The 14809-nt window shown below is 36.6% G+C and overlaps 1 protein-coding gene across 1 annotated transcript; it reads left to right on the top strand.

Annotated features, from left to right (window-relative positions):
* The first annotated feature begins 4499 nt into the window (after positions 1 to 4499).
* On the top strand, positions 4500 to 13213 carry LOC120328726 (mannan-binding lectin serine protease 2-like). Its single transcript, XM_039395258.2, has 17 exons — positions 4500 to 4516; positions 4889 to 5172; positions 6036 to 6219; positions 6661 to 6822; positions 6904 to 7007; positions 7561 to 7653; positions 8243 to 8402; positions 8789 to 8974; positions 9066 to 9180; positions 9346 to 9461; positions 9941 to 10114; positions 10514 to 10601; positions 10819 to 10891; positions 10981 to 11088; positions 11285 to 11399; positions 11731 to 11878; positions 12455 to 13213. The coding sequence occupies exons 2-17, from the start codon at positions 4894 to 4896 to the stop codon at positions 12648 to 12650; spliced, it is 2301 nt and encodes a 766-aa protein (XP_039251192.2). The 5' UTR covers positions 4500 to 4516; positions 4889 to 4893; the 3' UTR covers positions 12651 to 13213.
* The last annotated feature ends 1596 nt before the right edge of the window (positions 13214 to 14809 follow it).

The following is a 14809-nucleotide window of genomic DNA, read 5'->3' as shown; positions in this document are numbered from 1 at the left end:
TTATGACGACACAATGCCGACGTTTCTTACAACAACGTGTTGACATATTCACGCATTCCTTCTCGTTCGTTGGTTGCTTGAAGAGTTGATAGTTTCCTCGCCTTCGTTTTTGTCGCTTGTTTCGCTATTTGAATCAGTTAGAGACCTTTAGTCCATTTGCTTTCGATTTTCCACATTCCTTTTGAGCTCCTCACTTCTTTCCGGCTTCGCATTTCTTAGCCTTAGGCCTCATAATGAATAAGGTTGATGGACTAGTTCGCACTCCGTTTTCGCAGCTGCCGCTGGAACAAAAATTAGAGGTACAACGTCTTGGGCCTTATCAACCAAAAAATTGTTCACTGGAACAATCCCATGCCGGAGGAAAGCGTCGGCGTACATTCTGCGCAGAAACTTGGTATAAAAAACACGAATGGTTGTGTTACAGCGAGGACAAAAATGCACTTTTTTGTTTTTATTGCCTACTTTTTGCTACCGCCCGTGACTCACGTTGGTGTAAATTTGGTTTTAGAGATTTTAAACATCTTTCCGAGCGTGCCAGGGATCATCAATCTTCTATGGAGCATCTGGACAATGCAGTAAAATACCGAACATTCGGAAATGTTAATATTGCAGCACAGTTGGATGAAGGACGCGCGGTTTCTATTCGTCGGCACAACCAAAACGTCGAGAAAAACCGCCATGTTCTCGGTCGATTGATAGATGTTTTGAAGTTCATTGGTTGTCACGAGCTGTCCCTCCGTGGGCACGATGAACGGGCTGGCTCTTCTAATAGAGGGGTATTTTTGGATATGGTGGAATACACCGCATCCCTAGATACAGTATTGAGAGATCATCTTGATGCCGCAACTGTTTCGAAAGGGACATCTAAGGATATCCAAAATGATTAGCTCGACTCAATGTATAAAATTTATTTACAACATTTGGCTCTGGAAATTGAGAATTGCCAGTTCCTTTCGATTCAGTCTGACGAGACAACTGACATCACGTGCGTTTCCCAACTGGCTGTGATCTTTCGGTTTGTGAAAGATGGTAAACCTACCGAGAGATTTCACTGCTTTGTACCAATCGTTGATCGCACGGCTTGGGATATCGGCTGTACTGAAGGAAGTGTTACAGCCTTACAACGCGAAGTCAAAATTGATAGCTCAAACCTATGACGGCGCGGCAGTCATGAGTGGGTCGAAACATGGTGTTCAAGTTTATATAAAAGAAGATTTTCTTCATGCGCATTTTTTACATTGTCATGCACACCAATTTAACCTCGTTATTAAAAATATGTGTCTTGATACCCCTCTCGTCCATATATTTTTTGCAAATGTTTCGGGGTTTTCTTCATTTTTTTTTCGTTTCGCCGAAGCGCTCTGACCTCCTTCGCCAGATATGTATCCGCCGTCTCCCAGCTTGTGCACCAACACGTTGGAACTTCCAATCACGCGTGGTGCAGGACGTGTTCGAAATTAGGTCTGAGCTCATTGAGTGTTTCAATGGCATTCAGAGCTCTCCGGTTTGGGACGAACGCTCTGTGAGGGAGGCGGCAGGTCTAAAGCGTCTGCTAGAAGATGGTGAGTTTTCATTTTTTCTCGCTCTTTTCTCCTTTTCTTTTCTCTTTTCTGTCTGCAAAGGAATGCTGTGACATTCTGGTGAATCAAATAGGCGATCGTCTGCGCACTGAACACCTTGCCGCGTTCTCTTTGATGAACCCCAAAAAATTTTCAAAATTTGCACGTCAATTTCCCATCCATTTGTTGGCTACTGTCTCCAAATGTTACCCCATGATAAACGTGGGTAAATTGGAAAATGAATTGCGATGTATATACACCAATCAAACTTTTTTGAACATCACATCAACTTGCGCGCTCTATGGGTTCCTCATAGATAACACTCTAGTAACTACGTTTGCGGCGTCTGCAAAATTTCTGGACATCATTTTGACGACGCCTATTTCTTCCGCCAACGCAGAGCGAACATTCAGCACGCTGAAGCGTATCAAAACGTATCTCAGGAACACAATGAAGCAAGATAGATTAAATTCCTTGGCTGTTTTATCCATTCACAGAGAAGTTATTTCTGGGATGCATGACTTTAATCAGCGCGTTATTGAGCATTTTGCTTCCAAGAAACCGCGGCGTGTTGCATATATGTTCAAGCAGTAGAAGTCTAGCAGCATATATATCTATGAGTGAGCGACGCATGTCCTTATCTTTGCATAACTTTTCTTTCTTCATAGTAACGTTTTAAACCTTATTTTAGGTTTTGTCTGCTTTCCAGAAGTTTCTGTTAATATGTCATTGTATTTATCTGGGTAAATATTGCCTTTCCTTTTGAAAGAGGTTTCAAAATAAACTATGTCTATATTTATTAATCCCTTGACTTGGACCGGTTTTAAAGACACTTTCTTATCGTTAAAAATTGTCGCTTCTGCCGATTGGTTGTTACCGATGGAATGGTTTTTATGCTCATAAAATGATGGGAGAACTTACAGCGCTCATCCTGTCCCCGTAGATGGGGGTGACTTGGTCCCGCAGTAGCTTGCCCCGGTTGTCAAAATGACCACGCGCCGCCACTGATTTTCAGTCCTAATAGATGATTAAAGCCACTAGAGCAGTATATCGAGTTAAAATGGTAGGGATTGCACATGTTAACATAACATTATTTTTGGAAAAAGCAGGTTACATATTAATAACAGAATTGATGAATGCTTGTTGTACATGAAGTGTACATATGGGTAGTTTCGTTGAATTGGCTGTTGATGTTCTTGAAAAGTTCACTTTTCTCTGCAACTAATAGACCAATCATTTTTCAATTTTCAGTCCTAAAAGATGATTAAAGCCACTAGATGACTATTAGTTTTAATGTTTTCAAATCCCCTACAGAATCCGATGTTTTCCCTAAAAATTTTCCGTTCTATTTCAAATAATATAGAAACACTTCATTCCGTCATGTTTGGCCGCCACCGTCACGTCCGTCCGCCAATCTGTTTGAAAAACTCGGTGCTAACCCAAGGTCACCGTACCGGTGACCGATGTGCAACATCCTGTCGGTATATTTGAGCATTGCTCTCTCGTTCGTTTAAATCAGTGGCCCTCAAAATTGATTGACCGGGTGCCAAAACTAGAAGAGGAACGATATTCGCGTGTCGAAAGAGGGGAGCGCCCGCGAGGGGTCGATGCTTATACCGGTACGTATTATCAAGATACGGGTATAATTGAATTGTTACGAATATACACGTGTTTAAACTGTGGTAATGACGTAACAATTGGGGGTATCTAGAACGCAAAAAGGTAAAAACATAAAGTGTTGAGCTATTTCACTAAGTTCGGCGGACCATATTAAAATCGTTACGCGGGCCGTAATTGGCCCGCGGGCTGCAGTTTAGGAACCACTGGTTTAAATGATATGGTTGTGACGATATACATCACGATTAGTCTGTAAGAAAATATGTCATCCAATAGTCAACAAGTAAGAACGTAGTATGTACCTCAAGACTACTGTATACGCGCTTTAATCCAAAACTATAAGTAACTGATTAATTAGTAACCAAAGTTATGGTTGTCTTTTGGTTTTCTCTGACACGATCCTGACCCGACCTTAAAAATACATATCTAAACTAAGCGTGTTGAAGTATGCGAGTTCGCGAGAAACAATGATAACGGTGTAATTGACGAAATGCCGACAATCAAGTGATTATCTGTTTTAAAGCATGGTGAATTTATTAATGAATAAGAATTTTTGGAAAAAAAAATTTGTTTGTTGATCGATCTAATCTCGATTCCTGACATCAACTGAAAAATTTGCAAACGCTTTTAATTATGTAAATTCATAAATTCAGTGTCAGTTGAGTAGGACAAATAGGTAGACGTTTTTCATGAAATTTTGTGGTTCTCACACATGCTGTGGTACACTACATTCGAGGTCCAACAAGCAGTGTGACATAATTTTTGCCACAGTGCCAACTCTATGTTACTAACGGAAAAGGTATTACTTTATACTCGATATGAAGGAAAATTTGTATAACCACATGGACTGTCAACAGAGATTTAAAGAAATGCAATCCCGGTAAAACACCAAGCAAGCCAAAAAAGTAGTGAGATATAAAATCTTTACCCAAAATTTAAAATAAAAACCTAATTAAGGTAATTATATAAAGGTTCCCCGTTGAAAACCCTAATATTTTTTCTAAAAGAATATTTAACTCTCTAGTAGCGTGAATTAAGACAAACCATTTCAAGTGAGGGACAAATTAAGCATAGCGTTTGGAAAAACAATTCAGAATGTCATGTTTACAAATTTGTCATCATGTCCCGAGGCATCGAAATTAAATTAATCTAAATTTGTTCTAGTATTTGTTTTTGGATATGAACCCGATTAAATAGTTGAGTCGGTTGAATAATTTCAAAAGCTTGCAGACCAATAGCTGGTAGATAGTGTGTATATAACAGCGTGGTCGCTAGAAAAACAGAAAATATGTGAAACAGTTATTTACTTTTACAAAGAATAACTTTACAAAGTTTTAAAGGTATATGTTATATTACACTCATAGATGCGCCAAGCTCGTGAAGCGTTTAGAAGATTAACTTGTTGGATATTTTCAAAATTCAACCTATACCTATACGCATTTTATTCGTGATCTCATCTGACTTTCTAATTTTCCGCTTTTCTATCGACCTACCTGTATATGAGCTGTCGGATACAATTAATGATCATAAAATACTGTAGAAATTGGCTACACAACAATATGTCCAGTCGTTAATATCACACTTGCAGCTGAGATCAATCAACAAATCAGCTATATTATAGGAAAGTAACCTTTTTCTGTTGTGGTCCAGGCAAAAAAAACTATATATAATATATTAATTATATATATTAATTTTAATTGATATCTTTACAGTGAAGATGAAGCAATTATTGCAATACAGTGCATACATAGCGTTGCTGCAAGTTCTCATAAATTGGGCATTGCTTACAAAAGCTGACCCAGTGGTTCATCTTCTAACCAAAGAGCATGGTTCAATTCAATCTCCTAATTATCCAAAAGATTATGGAGTCAATTTAGACATTACGTGGGAAATAACGGCAAAACCAGGCTATAAAATTATTATATATTTTACCGAATTCGACGTGGAAGACTCATATGAAGAGGGTAAAGGGAACTGTGTGTATGACTACGTTAAGGTAAGTATTTAGAGGTATTTCTCCAGAAAATATTTGTTATAGATATTTAATATGGATATATATCAGTTAGTCAATCAGATAACAGCAAATGGACTTAGATGGAAAATCTACAAACACCGGAGGTTGACTGGTTGCATCCTTTGATTGCTGATTGGGATAGTCGGCTCATGATCAAATTTGAACTCGCGGTTCAGAAAGTACAATTTTAAGCTATATAAACCATATCATACATAATGCATGCTCTTCAATTTTGAGAATGTGTATAGCAAGGATTGCGAACCACTGACCCCTCCGTGTTTTTTCGGTGACTCAATGTAACTACTACTTTTACTCAATTTAACAAAAAGTAAACTACAGTAACCATAGTGATGCAGCCAGGTCTGAATAGAATCCGAATTTTAAATTGCACAGTATTGTCATTAACGAGGTGCTATATGTGCTGTATGTATGAAGATCAAAACTACACAACACCAACCAAGAAGAAAAGGATGCAGTAGCAAGGTTCTCGTCAATAGACCTTGATTAAAAACCACAGTTTCTTTTTGGCAATAAAAATAAAATTGTTGACCCATTCATTGAATAAGCTTCGTCATCGCTGATGTATGATGTATGGTGTCTTTCGCAAGGCAGCCTTATGTGTGTTTAATCCAAGTTGCAACTATGATAGTTTCCTCCGTAAAAACAGTTGTCGTTTGTCGAGACATATGCATATATATGTATAGATTAACGTTCAACCTTCCTTCGATTTTCAACGCTAATCAATGTACATTGTGAAGATTGTCAATGGGGATTCATTTCTCGCATTCTCATACATGAACGATTAACTAAAGGACCACGCTTGAATGCTATACCTTCATTTTTAGATTTTATCTGGAGATAAAATCATCAAAACGTTTTGTGGCAGCAGTTCCCAAAACAATATTCACGCCCCTGTGCTGGAAAAACAAATTGAGACGACAGGCAATAAACTGACTTTGCAATTCGTTTCCGATTATTCAAATGATGATCCTAAACCCAGAGGATTTCTAGCACATTATAAGAGCGTTGGTGGGTATAAAAGAATTCTGTTTTGTTAATTTTGTTCCCAAATTGGGAATCTGTACGAACGCAAGAAGAATCGGAATTGCACGTCGAATAAAGGACTATGGTTAGGTTCAAACTTGTATTGAATAAGCAAATAGTTTTTCCAAGCAATCATTTCAATCGTTGAAAAAGTTATTGAAAGGCCATGAAAGATGGTTGTTACTTTGTAATTGATGTTGGTTTTTTTTTTACTTATGAATCTTCGCTAGTGAATATTTCGTCATTAATGCTTTTAGAAAAAAAAAATTTCAACTCTGCGATCATTATCCTATGTTAAATGACTATAGATTTCATTTAAATATTCAAATCGTGAACAATGAACAACCCCGTCCTCGTTTTTAAATTTTTTGAATGCTTTGATAGTGTAATCTTAATCAACTTAAAATTCTTACAAATCATTGGCAGACAGAGACGAATGCAAAGAAAAAGAATTGGAAGTTATGTATGCTTTTGAAGATTGGGATGAAATTATATATTGCAACCACCAATGTCATAACGTAGCGGGAAGTTATTTCTGCAGTTGTGAAAAGGGATTTCAATTGCACAGCAATAAACATACTTGCACAAGTTAGTAAAGATTGTTTGTTTTGTTCAAGTAAAAGATATGACACATTTCATAACTTTTATTTCTTTCTTTATCCTGTACAGGTTCTTGTCAAGGTATCATATTGACTGATGACAAAGGTATCATAACAACATCCAAGTATCCAGTTGCCTATTCTAAACTTGCAGATTGTGATTGGACAATTAAGGTTTGAAAAACGCAACACCATGAGGGCGTTTATATTTCTTTTGTTCGAAACCTTTAAAAAGTCATCAGCCACTGATCCGTACCGAGCAAATATGTTTTTAGAACTACTGAACGATATTTTTGATGCGGCATAACCAACCTGGCCACTCCCATTATGAGTATGCTAGCGAACCCAGAATTCGAACGCGAGATTTTCACCCGCCGCAAAAACATAATTTGCTTCATGTATTCCGCATTTACGTGTCCGGAAAATTCGCAACAGGAAGTTTCGTCGCATAGGAAAATTCGCCGCAAGAGCATTTTGCTGTAAAACAAGTATTTTTGATAAAAACAGTTAGATTTATAGGATTAGGGTATGCTCTTAAATAACGAATCTTTTTTAAATAAAAAGATACTTCAAAAACCTAACAGTTTTTATCACAAATACTCGTTTTACAGCAAAATGTTCTTGCGGCGATTTTTCCTATGCGACGAAATTTCCCGCGGCGAGGCTTCCTAGAACCATGTATTCTGCACATGCACGAAAATAATCCTTCTGATTTTATTATTTTTAGGGAAAAAAGGGCATCAGCATAGACATAAGATATGTTGGCACTTTTTCAATCGAAAAACATTTTGAAGAAGGCTGTGTTTATGATTGGGTTTATGTAAGTTGATAGTTTTCTATTCATATCACTCTCATACAATTATGTGCTATGCACACTCATTGGAACAGAAACTGGAAATGAATTTTTTTTATTTTACCCGTACCGCTCTTTTCCACTCGTCTCATTGTTGTTATTTCAAAACTAAACGCATAGTAAAATATACCCTGAGATTATCTCAAAGCTTGATACGAAATGGGGTGTCCCCAAAATGTCGTGTCCCACTACGTGTACAACGTGTCCCACATGTGCCACTTGTACCACGTGTACCACTCTTACCACTTATACGACGTGTCCCACTTGTACCACGTGTCCCACTGGTTCCACGTGTCCCACTTGTTCCAGGTGTCTCACGTTTCCCACTTGTACCACGTGTCCCACTTGCACCACCACCATCAAGTAGGTACGTGGGACAATTGGGACAGGTGGTACGTGTGGGACACGTGGGTCACGACATTTTGGAGACACCGTACGAAATGTCCTTATTCCCACATACCTGGAATGATGTATCTGTGCACAAGTTATTTGTCGCCGCAGTTCCAGTGTCTAGCTTTGCACATGGCATAAGCCTATAAGTTTTATTTCATTTAAGCACGAACTTGCCGATGGTACAAAAAGTGAGAGATATTGCGGAACAGGGAAGCCGAACAATGGAGAATGGATAAACACAAACTCACAATCAGTGAAGATTATGTTTCATAGCGACTTGACTGAAGAGGAATCAGGATTCAAATTAGAATATAAATTTAATAGTAGGCGGTTCTTAAATTTTATTTCTTAAAAAACTTTGGACATGGAACAAGTCACTCAATGTGTATTTTAAATAGTGTTTATATAATAAAATCGCCGTATATTACCTTAAACCTAATTCATCTATCTTTATCGTCGCTAAGGAATTGTTTGAATTAGAGATTTATGTTTGTTTTTTACCAAATTCAAGTCAACCGATTCCTGTGCTAACAGATGCAACTTTGATTCTGCTATTTTGTGTATTTTAATGAAGCATTTTATTAAATGACTCTACATTATTTATTTATTTATCCTAAAAATATATATCACTAGGTCCAAATGATTTTATTTTACTCTGAGTGATCCGACTCCGAATACAAATATATACTCGTATATTATACCTTTTTAGGAGTGCAATGTAAAAAAATACTGATAGCGCCACAAAATGGAATGATAATCTCGCAGTCAGCTTCAAGATATGAATTTGAAGACGTGGTTAAATTTGCTTGTGTCAAGGGATTCCGAATAATAGGAGAGAAGTCGATTACGTGTTTAAATAATGGGAAATGGAGCGCCACGGAACCCGTTTGTCAAGGTAACATTTAACTATAGTGCGACTGCTGGTATTTCTCCTAATCGTATGTATGGAACGGAGTAATTGTCACATAATACATTGTATTTTTCAGCTATCATCTGCGATCACCCGAAGGACTTCGTCAAAATAAAACATGCGACTCGAGTTATTCTACCTACGTCATTTGCATATGGTGCAACTTTTACTGTTGCCTGTGACGGTGAATAGTAAGTGAAAATCATTTTTATCGTAAAATATAAGTATTATGGTGGAATAATGGAAGCATTACACAAAATCGAAACATTTTAAATGAAACCTAACACATTTGATAATATTTTAGTCGATTGTCAATATATTAGTTTGAATGCCACAAATATTCCTTTTCTTGCAAGTTTTGAAATGGTTTCGGGAGCAGCGTCTTGGATATGCGGAGATGACGCAAAGTGGGTACCTAATTCTGAACTTCTGGCACCGAATGATAACAACAATGTTCCGGAATGCAAACCAGGTGATATTAGGAATTCAATTCACATCGGTATATATATATATTGGGGTGACCGTACATTTGAACCCATGTACATTTGAACCCATGCGTATATCCACGGGTTCAATCTATATGCGGGTGCTATAACCCATGGGTTAGGGTTAGTATGGGTTTAACTATCCGTGAAACAAAAAAAAATTCCATAGGTGCAACAGCATACAGGTGCAATTGTCATGGGTTCAAATGTACGTGGGTTCAAATGTAATGGAACCATATATTGGGGCATCCCGTTTATTTCACATTTGTAGGCATTTGTTATCATCATGCAGACGTCGCTACGGTAAGTAGGCTATGCATGAAAAGAAGTAAACCAACTCTATTTCGGTTTATGTAAAACATGTTGCCCTATATATATATATACTTTTGTACGTATCTTGATTATTTCAAAAGTTTCATGTCCTATATATATCAAATTTTCTAAAACCACACCATTGCTATTTAAGCTTGTGGACTAAAAGGAAATACAAGACGCCTGGCATTTGCAAATTTTAGGAGGCGAAGGGCAGTCCTAAAAACAGCAACAAAATTCATAGGCGAAAATGTTATCGTCGCAGCTGTTGTACGAGGAAAACCTGCAAAATATGGAGAATGGCCGTGGATGGCACTTATAGATTTATGTAAGATAACATGATCTAGTGTTCGTTTTTTCTTCACACTCTGTGTACATTTGGTGCGCGTGAAAATGTTTAGGGGTTTTGAGGTGTGAAGACAAAAACATGCAATCTAGTATTCCACACTCTTCTAATTAATCCATTTTGGTAGATTGTATGCGGTAACTTTCGGTAGAATTCAAAAGCGCTAATTAACAATTTAGCCTTGTTGGAGTTATTATCAAAGCGAGATTGAACTTGAATGGAAAATTGAACCAGGCCTAATTAACTCGAGTTATGACCGATACACGACTAAACGTTTCCATCACTATTATGACAACACTAAAGCAGACTTGTGTACTGAATCACCGAGTCTATAGTATTCTAAACATTCCGTGACTATACCCTTCAATTTTTTATTCACAGTTGGCTCTGGCTTAAACACAAACGAATTTTGTGGAGGAAGTCTAATATCTGCAAGAACTGTCGTCACTGCTGCTCACTGCACATCGAGGTGATGGTTTTACTATAAAAACGAAAAACGTTTGGTTTGAATTAGATCATGCAGACGATGCAGTGCCAAAGAATAAATAGGTGTTGCACCTGAAATGTTTCATTATTAGACAATAGAATCTAGACATTGTCCACCAGCATGCTTTAATTGTTAATAATGACTTTTTGTTTATTTTGAGTGGAGAAAACATACTTGACGTTTCAGACTTATTTTACAGAACTTATGTTGACCGGATTAATGTGTTTCTTGGCGTATCGGAGAGAAACTATGCTGGCGATATTCATGTACAGGTACATATGAATTGAGTTCCAACGAAAAAAATCAAATTTGCAGCACATGTACGACTTATTTGTAATAAATGGCTTTTATTTTACTACAGAAATTCAAAGTAGCTGAACTATACGAACACGACAAATATGTCCATTCCAATTTCGATAACGATATAGCGGTCATCATTCTGGATAAGTCGGCAGTCATAGGGCAATATGTGAGTTAATATATTAGGAATTATCAGACTTATGTAGCAGATCATTTTTACATTTTCTCTTGGCTATCTACACTTTGGTTCACACTAAATTTTTGCCGACTTCAAAAAACCTCGCCACCATGTGAATAACTTAACTTGAGGTACAATCCCATAACAACTTTGATTTACCAACATATAAACCCCTCCATTAATTCAGGTACGTCCGGTTTGTCTTCCTCGATCGGTTCGACAAAAATCTCTTCCAAAATATGCGTTAACGGATCCAGAAAGTTTTCCAAAGACAGGGGTGATAGCAGGATGGGGAATAACTGGTATGATCGTGATATGTTGTGTAATTCTTCAACACCCAGGCATTTACAAAAGATTAGACTATCATTCAGAGTGACAATTTCGCAGTGTGTGGAACAATGAGAGGGCAATTCCACTAAGGATACAAGGGCGTCCATGCAGCCTGATTAGATGAATTCACTTCTATGCAAAATAAACTTGATAGATGTTTCATGAATTTACTTTCATATGTTATAAATCATATATAGATAAATTGATGTTAAAATTTAGTTTTTTAAGATATATAAACGCCGGAATAGTGCAAATCATAGAACGATCTTTTATTACCTTTCACCAATTACTATGCATTCTCAGAAACGGGATATCTTCCTAAGGAGCTGAACTTTGCTCGTATCCCACCAATAGAAGAAAGCAGATGCAAGCAGTTATATAAAGCTAGCAATCCTTCTGGTTCCGACGGAATAAAAATAACACAAAATATGATTTGTGCAGGATATCCAGGGTATGTGTATTTTATACCTAATCTATAGTATAACATAGTTACGCAAATTCAGCTATATCTCGTCGCTTAAATCACTACCGTGTTTCCCCGAAAATAAGACCTAGCCTGAGTTTTGAAAATGATTCTAAAATAAGCCCTCGATTTAAAATAAGACCAAGTGGATAGGGCAACCTTTTTTTGACCTAGTCGATAGCAAAAAATTCTTCCTAGTCGTTTTGAATAATCGTTGATTAATAATCTTTGTTTAGCAGTAATTTTAAATAAAAACGTGTTATCGGTTTTCATATTTTGTATATTTGAAAATCTCGTAATTCTCTACTTTGTAATTTTGTTTTTGATGAATGAAAAGGAAAGACACTGTCTTATTTTCGGGGAAACACGGTATTACTAACTAACTAATTGATAAAGTCTCGATTCTATTCAAACCTGAAAAACTACCTTTTAATAACGAATTTTGTATTGTGCCTCATTTATTTTGTCGTGAACGTCATAAATAAATGAACAATTGCTATGGATAATATAGAAATTATTTTTTTGTATCATTTCCAAATACAAAGTCAATTTTTCAATTGACAGGAAAGGTAAAGGCAGAGACTCATGCCAAGGAGATTCCGGAGGGCCATTAATGTTCAAGGATCCAGACAGATCAAAATATTATCTCAGTGGCGTAGTTTCATTTGGCTCAACGGAGAAATGTGGCGAAGGAACGTTTGGAATATATACAAACGTGTCACGATATATCAGCTGGATTGATAATTTCATTCGAGATTAGAGGTTATGTCATCCAACTGAACTATAAATCTTATTAAAAACTTTGTATAACATTACCTATACCACTGAACTAGAATTTCAAAGCACCATGGGATGAGTAAAAAGTGGTTTTTGAGATGTGAACTACAAATATGAAATATAAATAATCAATATAATAGTAAAAAATGAAAATGTAGAGGTGGTGATTTGATCTTCAGGTCCGTATGATTGTCAGTTGCTCTTTTGCTTGTAGAATCATTCAATGTGTCAGGATTGTTTTCAAGCACTGATCATGTTGAAGCACTGAAAAGATTCAATCTTCAAATGTAAAGTGAGGTTACTTCCATTGTATATATATATATATATGAAATTTTACCTTTCACACACACCCGTTCCGATCAAGGAGCTTTTATTTTATTGTTTAAAAACTATAATAACAAATAATGTTACCATGTCTACCAAATATAAAAATGATAGGATCATGAATGTGTTATTCAATTTGCTTAAAGTATAATATCCGATAAATATGTCGGAATAAATCCTCTGATACAACCATATGTACAAAAAATAAAATTTCGGATATTATATGGTACTGCTAGTTCATTGTACAAGTTCAAATAGATCGCGTGAGATTGAAATATTTGAAAAATAGAGTAATTAATGTGAATATCGGAATAAAAATAGTGAAACCTAAAAACGAATGATGTCCTTTTTCCACTCAACTCTTCGATATAGTACTCAAGCTCACATTTGCGTAATTAGAACGAAGAATATCAAGCTACAATTAAATTAAATGAGCTAAATAAACGTGGAAGTCAGGTCACTTACCACGTAAAGTTTTTATGAAATGGAGTAGAAGGGAAGTGACCAATTTCTATGCGCCAAACTTTACGCGTCACCATTTTCCTCTACCCAAATTTTTGGGCTTGATTTCAAAGTTTTAAAATATATATACTGTATATAGCTGTTAAACATAGAAAATTGTTAATTTTGATAGCTGTGACTGTGGCTAAAACTGAATTGACGGAATGGGTGAATGGGATGGGATGTAGGGTTACAATGGGTTTATTTTAAGAAAGTCGAAAAACGTCACTGGCTTGCTGATTCAGAACGAAATAACACAAGGACTCACCTCATATTATATATACGGTATATATACATTGGTCATCTGTGAAACACGAAATGTTTCTTTTCGCTTACATGCTTATCACGTGGTAATATATTAGGTCTATTATAATTGTTATCATTGTTATCAAGGATATGTCTATCGGAGACCGCCATCGCTGGTTATGTTAATGAACCGGGAATGTACTGGCCACGACAGTGACCTCTGTTTGTGTTTTGCAAGTCAGTAAACTGGCAACGGCAACTTGGTCGTCGAAGCCTGACTGTGACAGTTTCTTTAGGCGTGGGTCACTTCTTAGAGGTAGGATATCTAAAATTTATTTATCACTAATTAGGGGTATCAGAGTCATATTTTAGGCATAGTTTACATTTATTATTATTGAAATGCTTCATTTAATTTATATTCCTCATGTAAGAATAACTGTCTATGGACCTTTCCCCGAGCATTGACTTCCTTGTTTACTTTGTGATATTGGCGAATCAGCAAGACGCAAAAAGTGACGTAACAATGCTCCCTTTTCGTATCCGCTCAGACACTTTTCTCACTCAGACAGATTTTCAAGCGTGGTCGTAAACATTACCTCGTTTTCGCGTTTTTGAACTCTATTCGTTAGTTTTTAGTTGCGTTCCGGAAACTTGAATATATAAATCAGATAATTCAATCATAACTCTGTCTTCCTAGGAGTTCTGATTTGATTGCAGTAATAAAAAAGTAGTGTAGAAAAGCTGTGATAGACTAGGCTGAAGTTCTCTACCGGTACCTTTAAAAAACTGACTGTTGTATTCGATGAATCATAATGATGCTTTGAAACACATACCACATTTTACAGGCGCCAACTCGCAAAAGCACTCTTGTAAAAGCCCCGAAAATTTTGCAATGGTAAAGTATAGAGGACTTGCACGGGTCACGTGACTTTGTTTACTGGACGGCAAAAAAACAAAAACGTCCATTTGGCTCCTGTCAGTTGCAAGTCGGATTATACGTTTCTGTTTTGTTTGACTGTTGAAAATGGTTATTTCGTATTGTTCCGTTGGCTGTACGTATAGTATAGACAA

Source organism: Styela clava, chromosome 7, assembly GCF_964204865.1.
Source record: "Styela clava chromosome 7, kaStyClav1.hap1.2, whole genome shotgun sequence".
Classification (NCBI taxonomy): domain Eukaryota; kingdom Metazoa; phylum Chordata; class Ascidiacea; order Stolidobranchia; family Styelidae; genus Styela; species Styela clava.
This window is presented reverse-complemented; position numbering and strand designations above follow the sequence as displayed.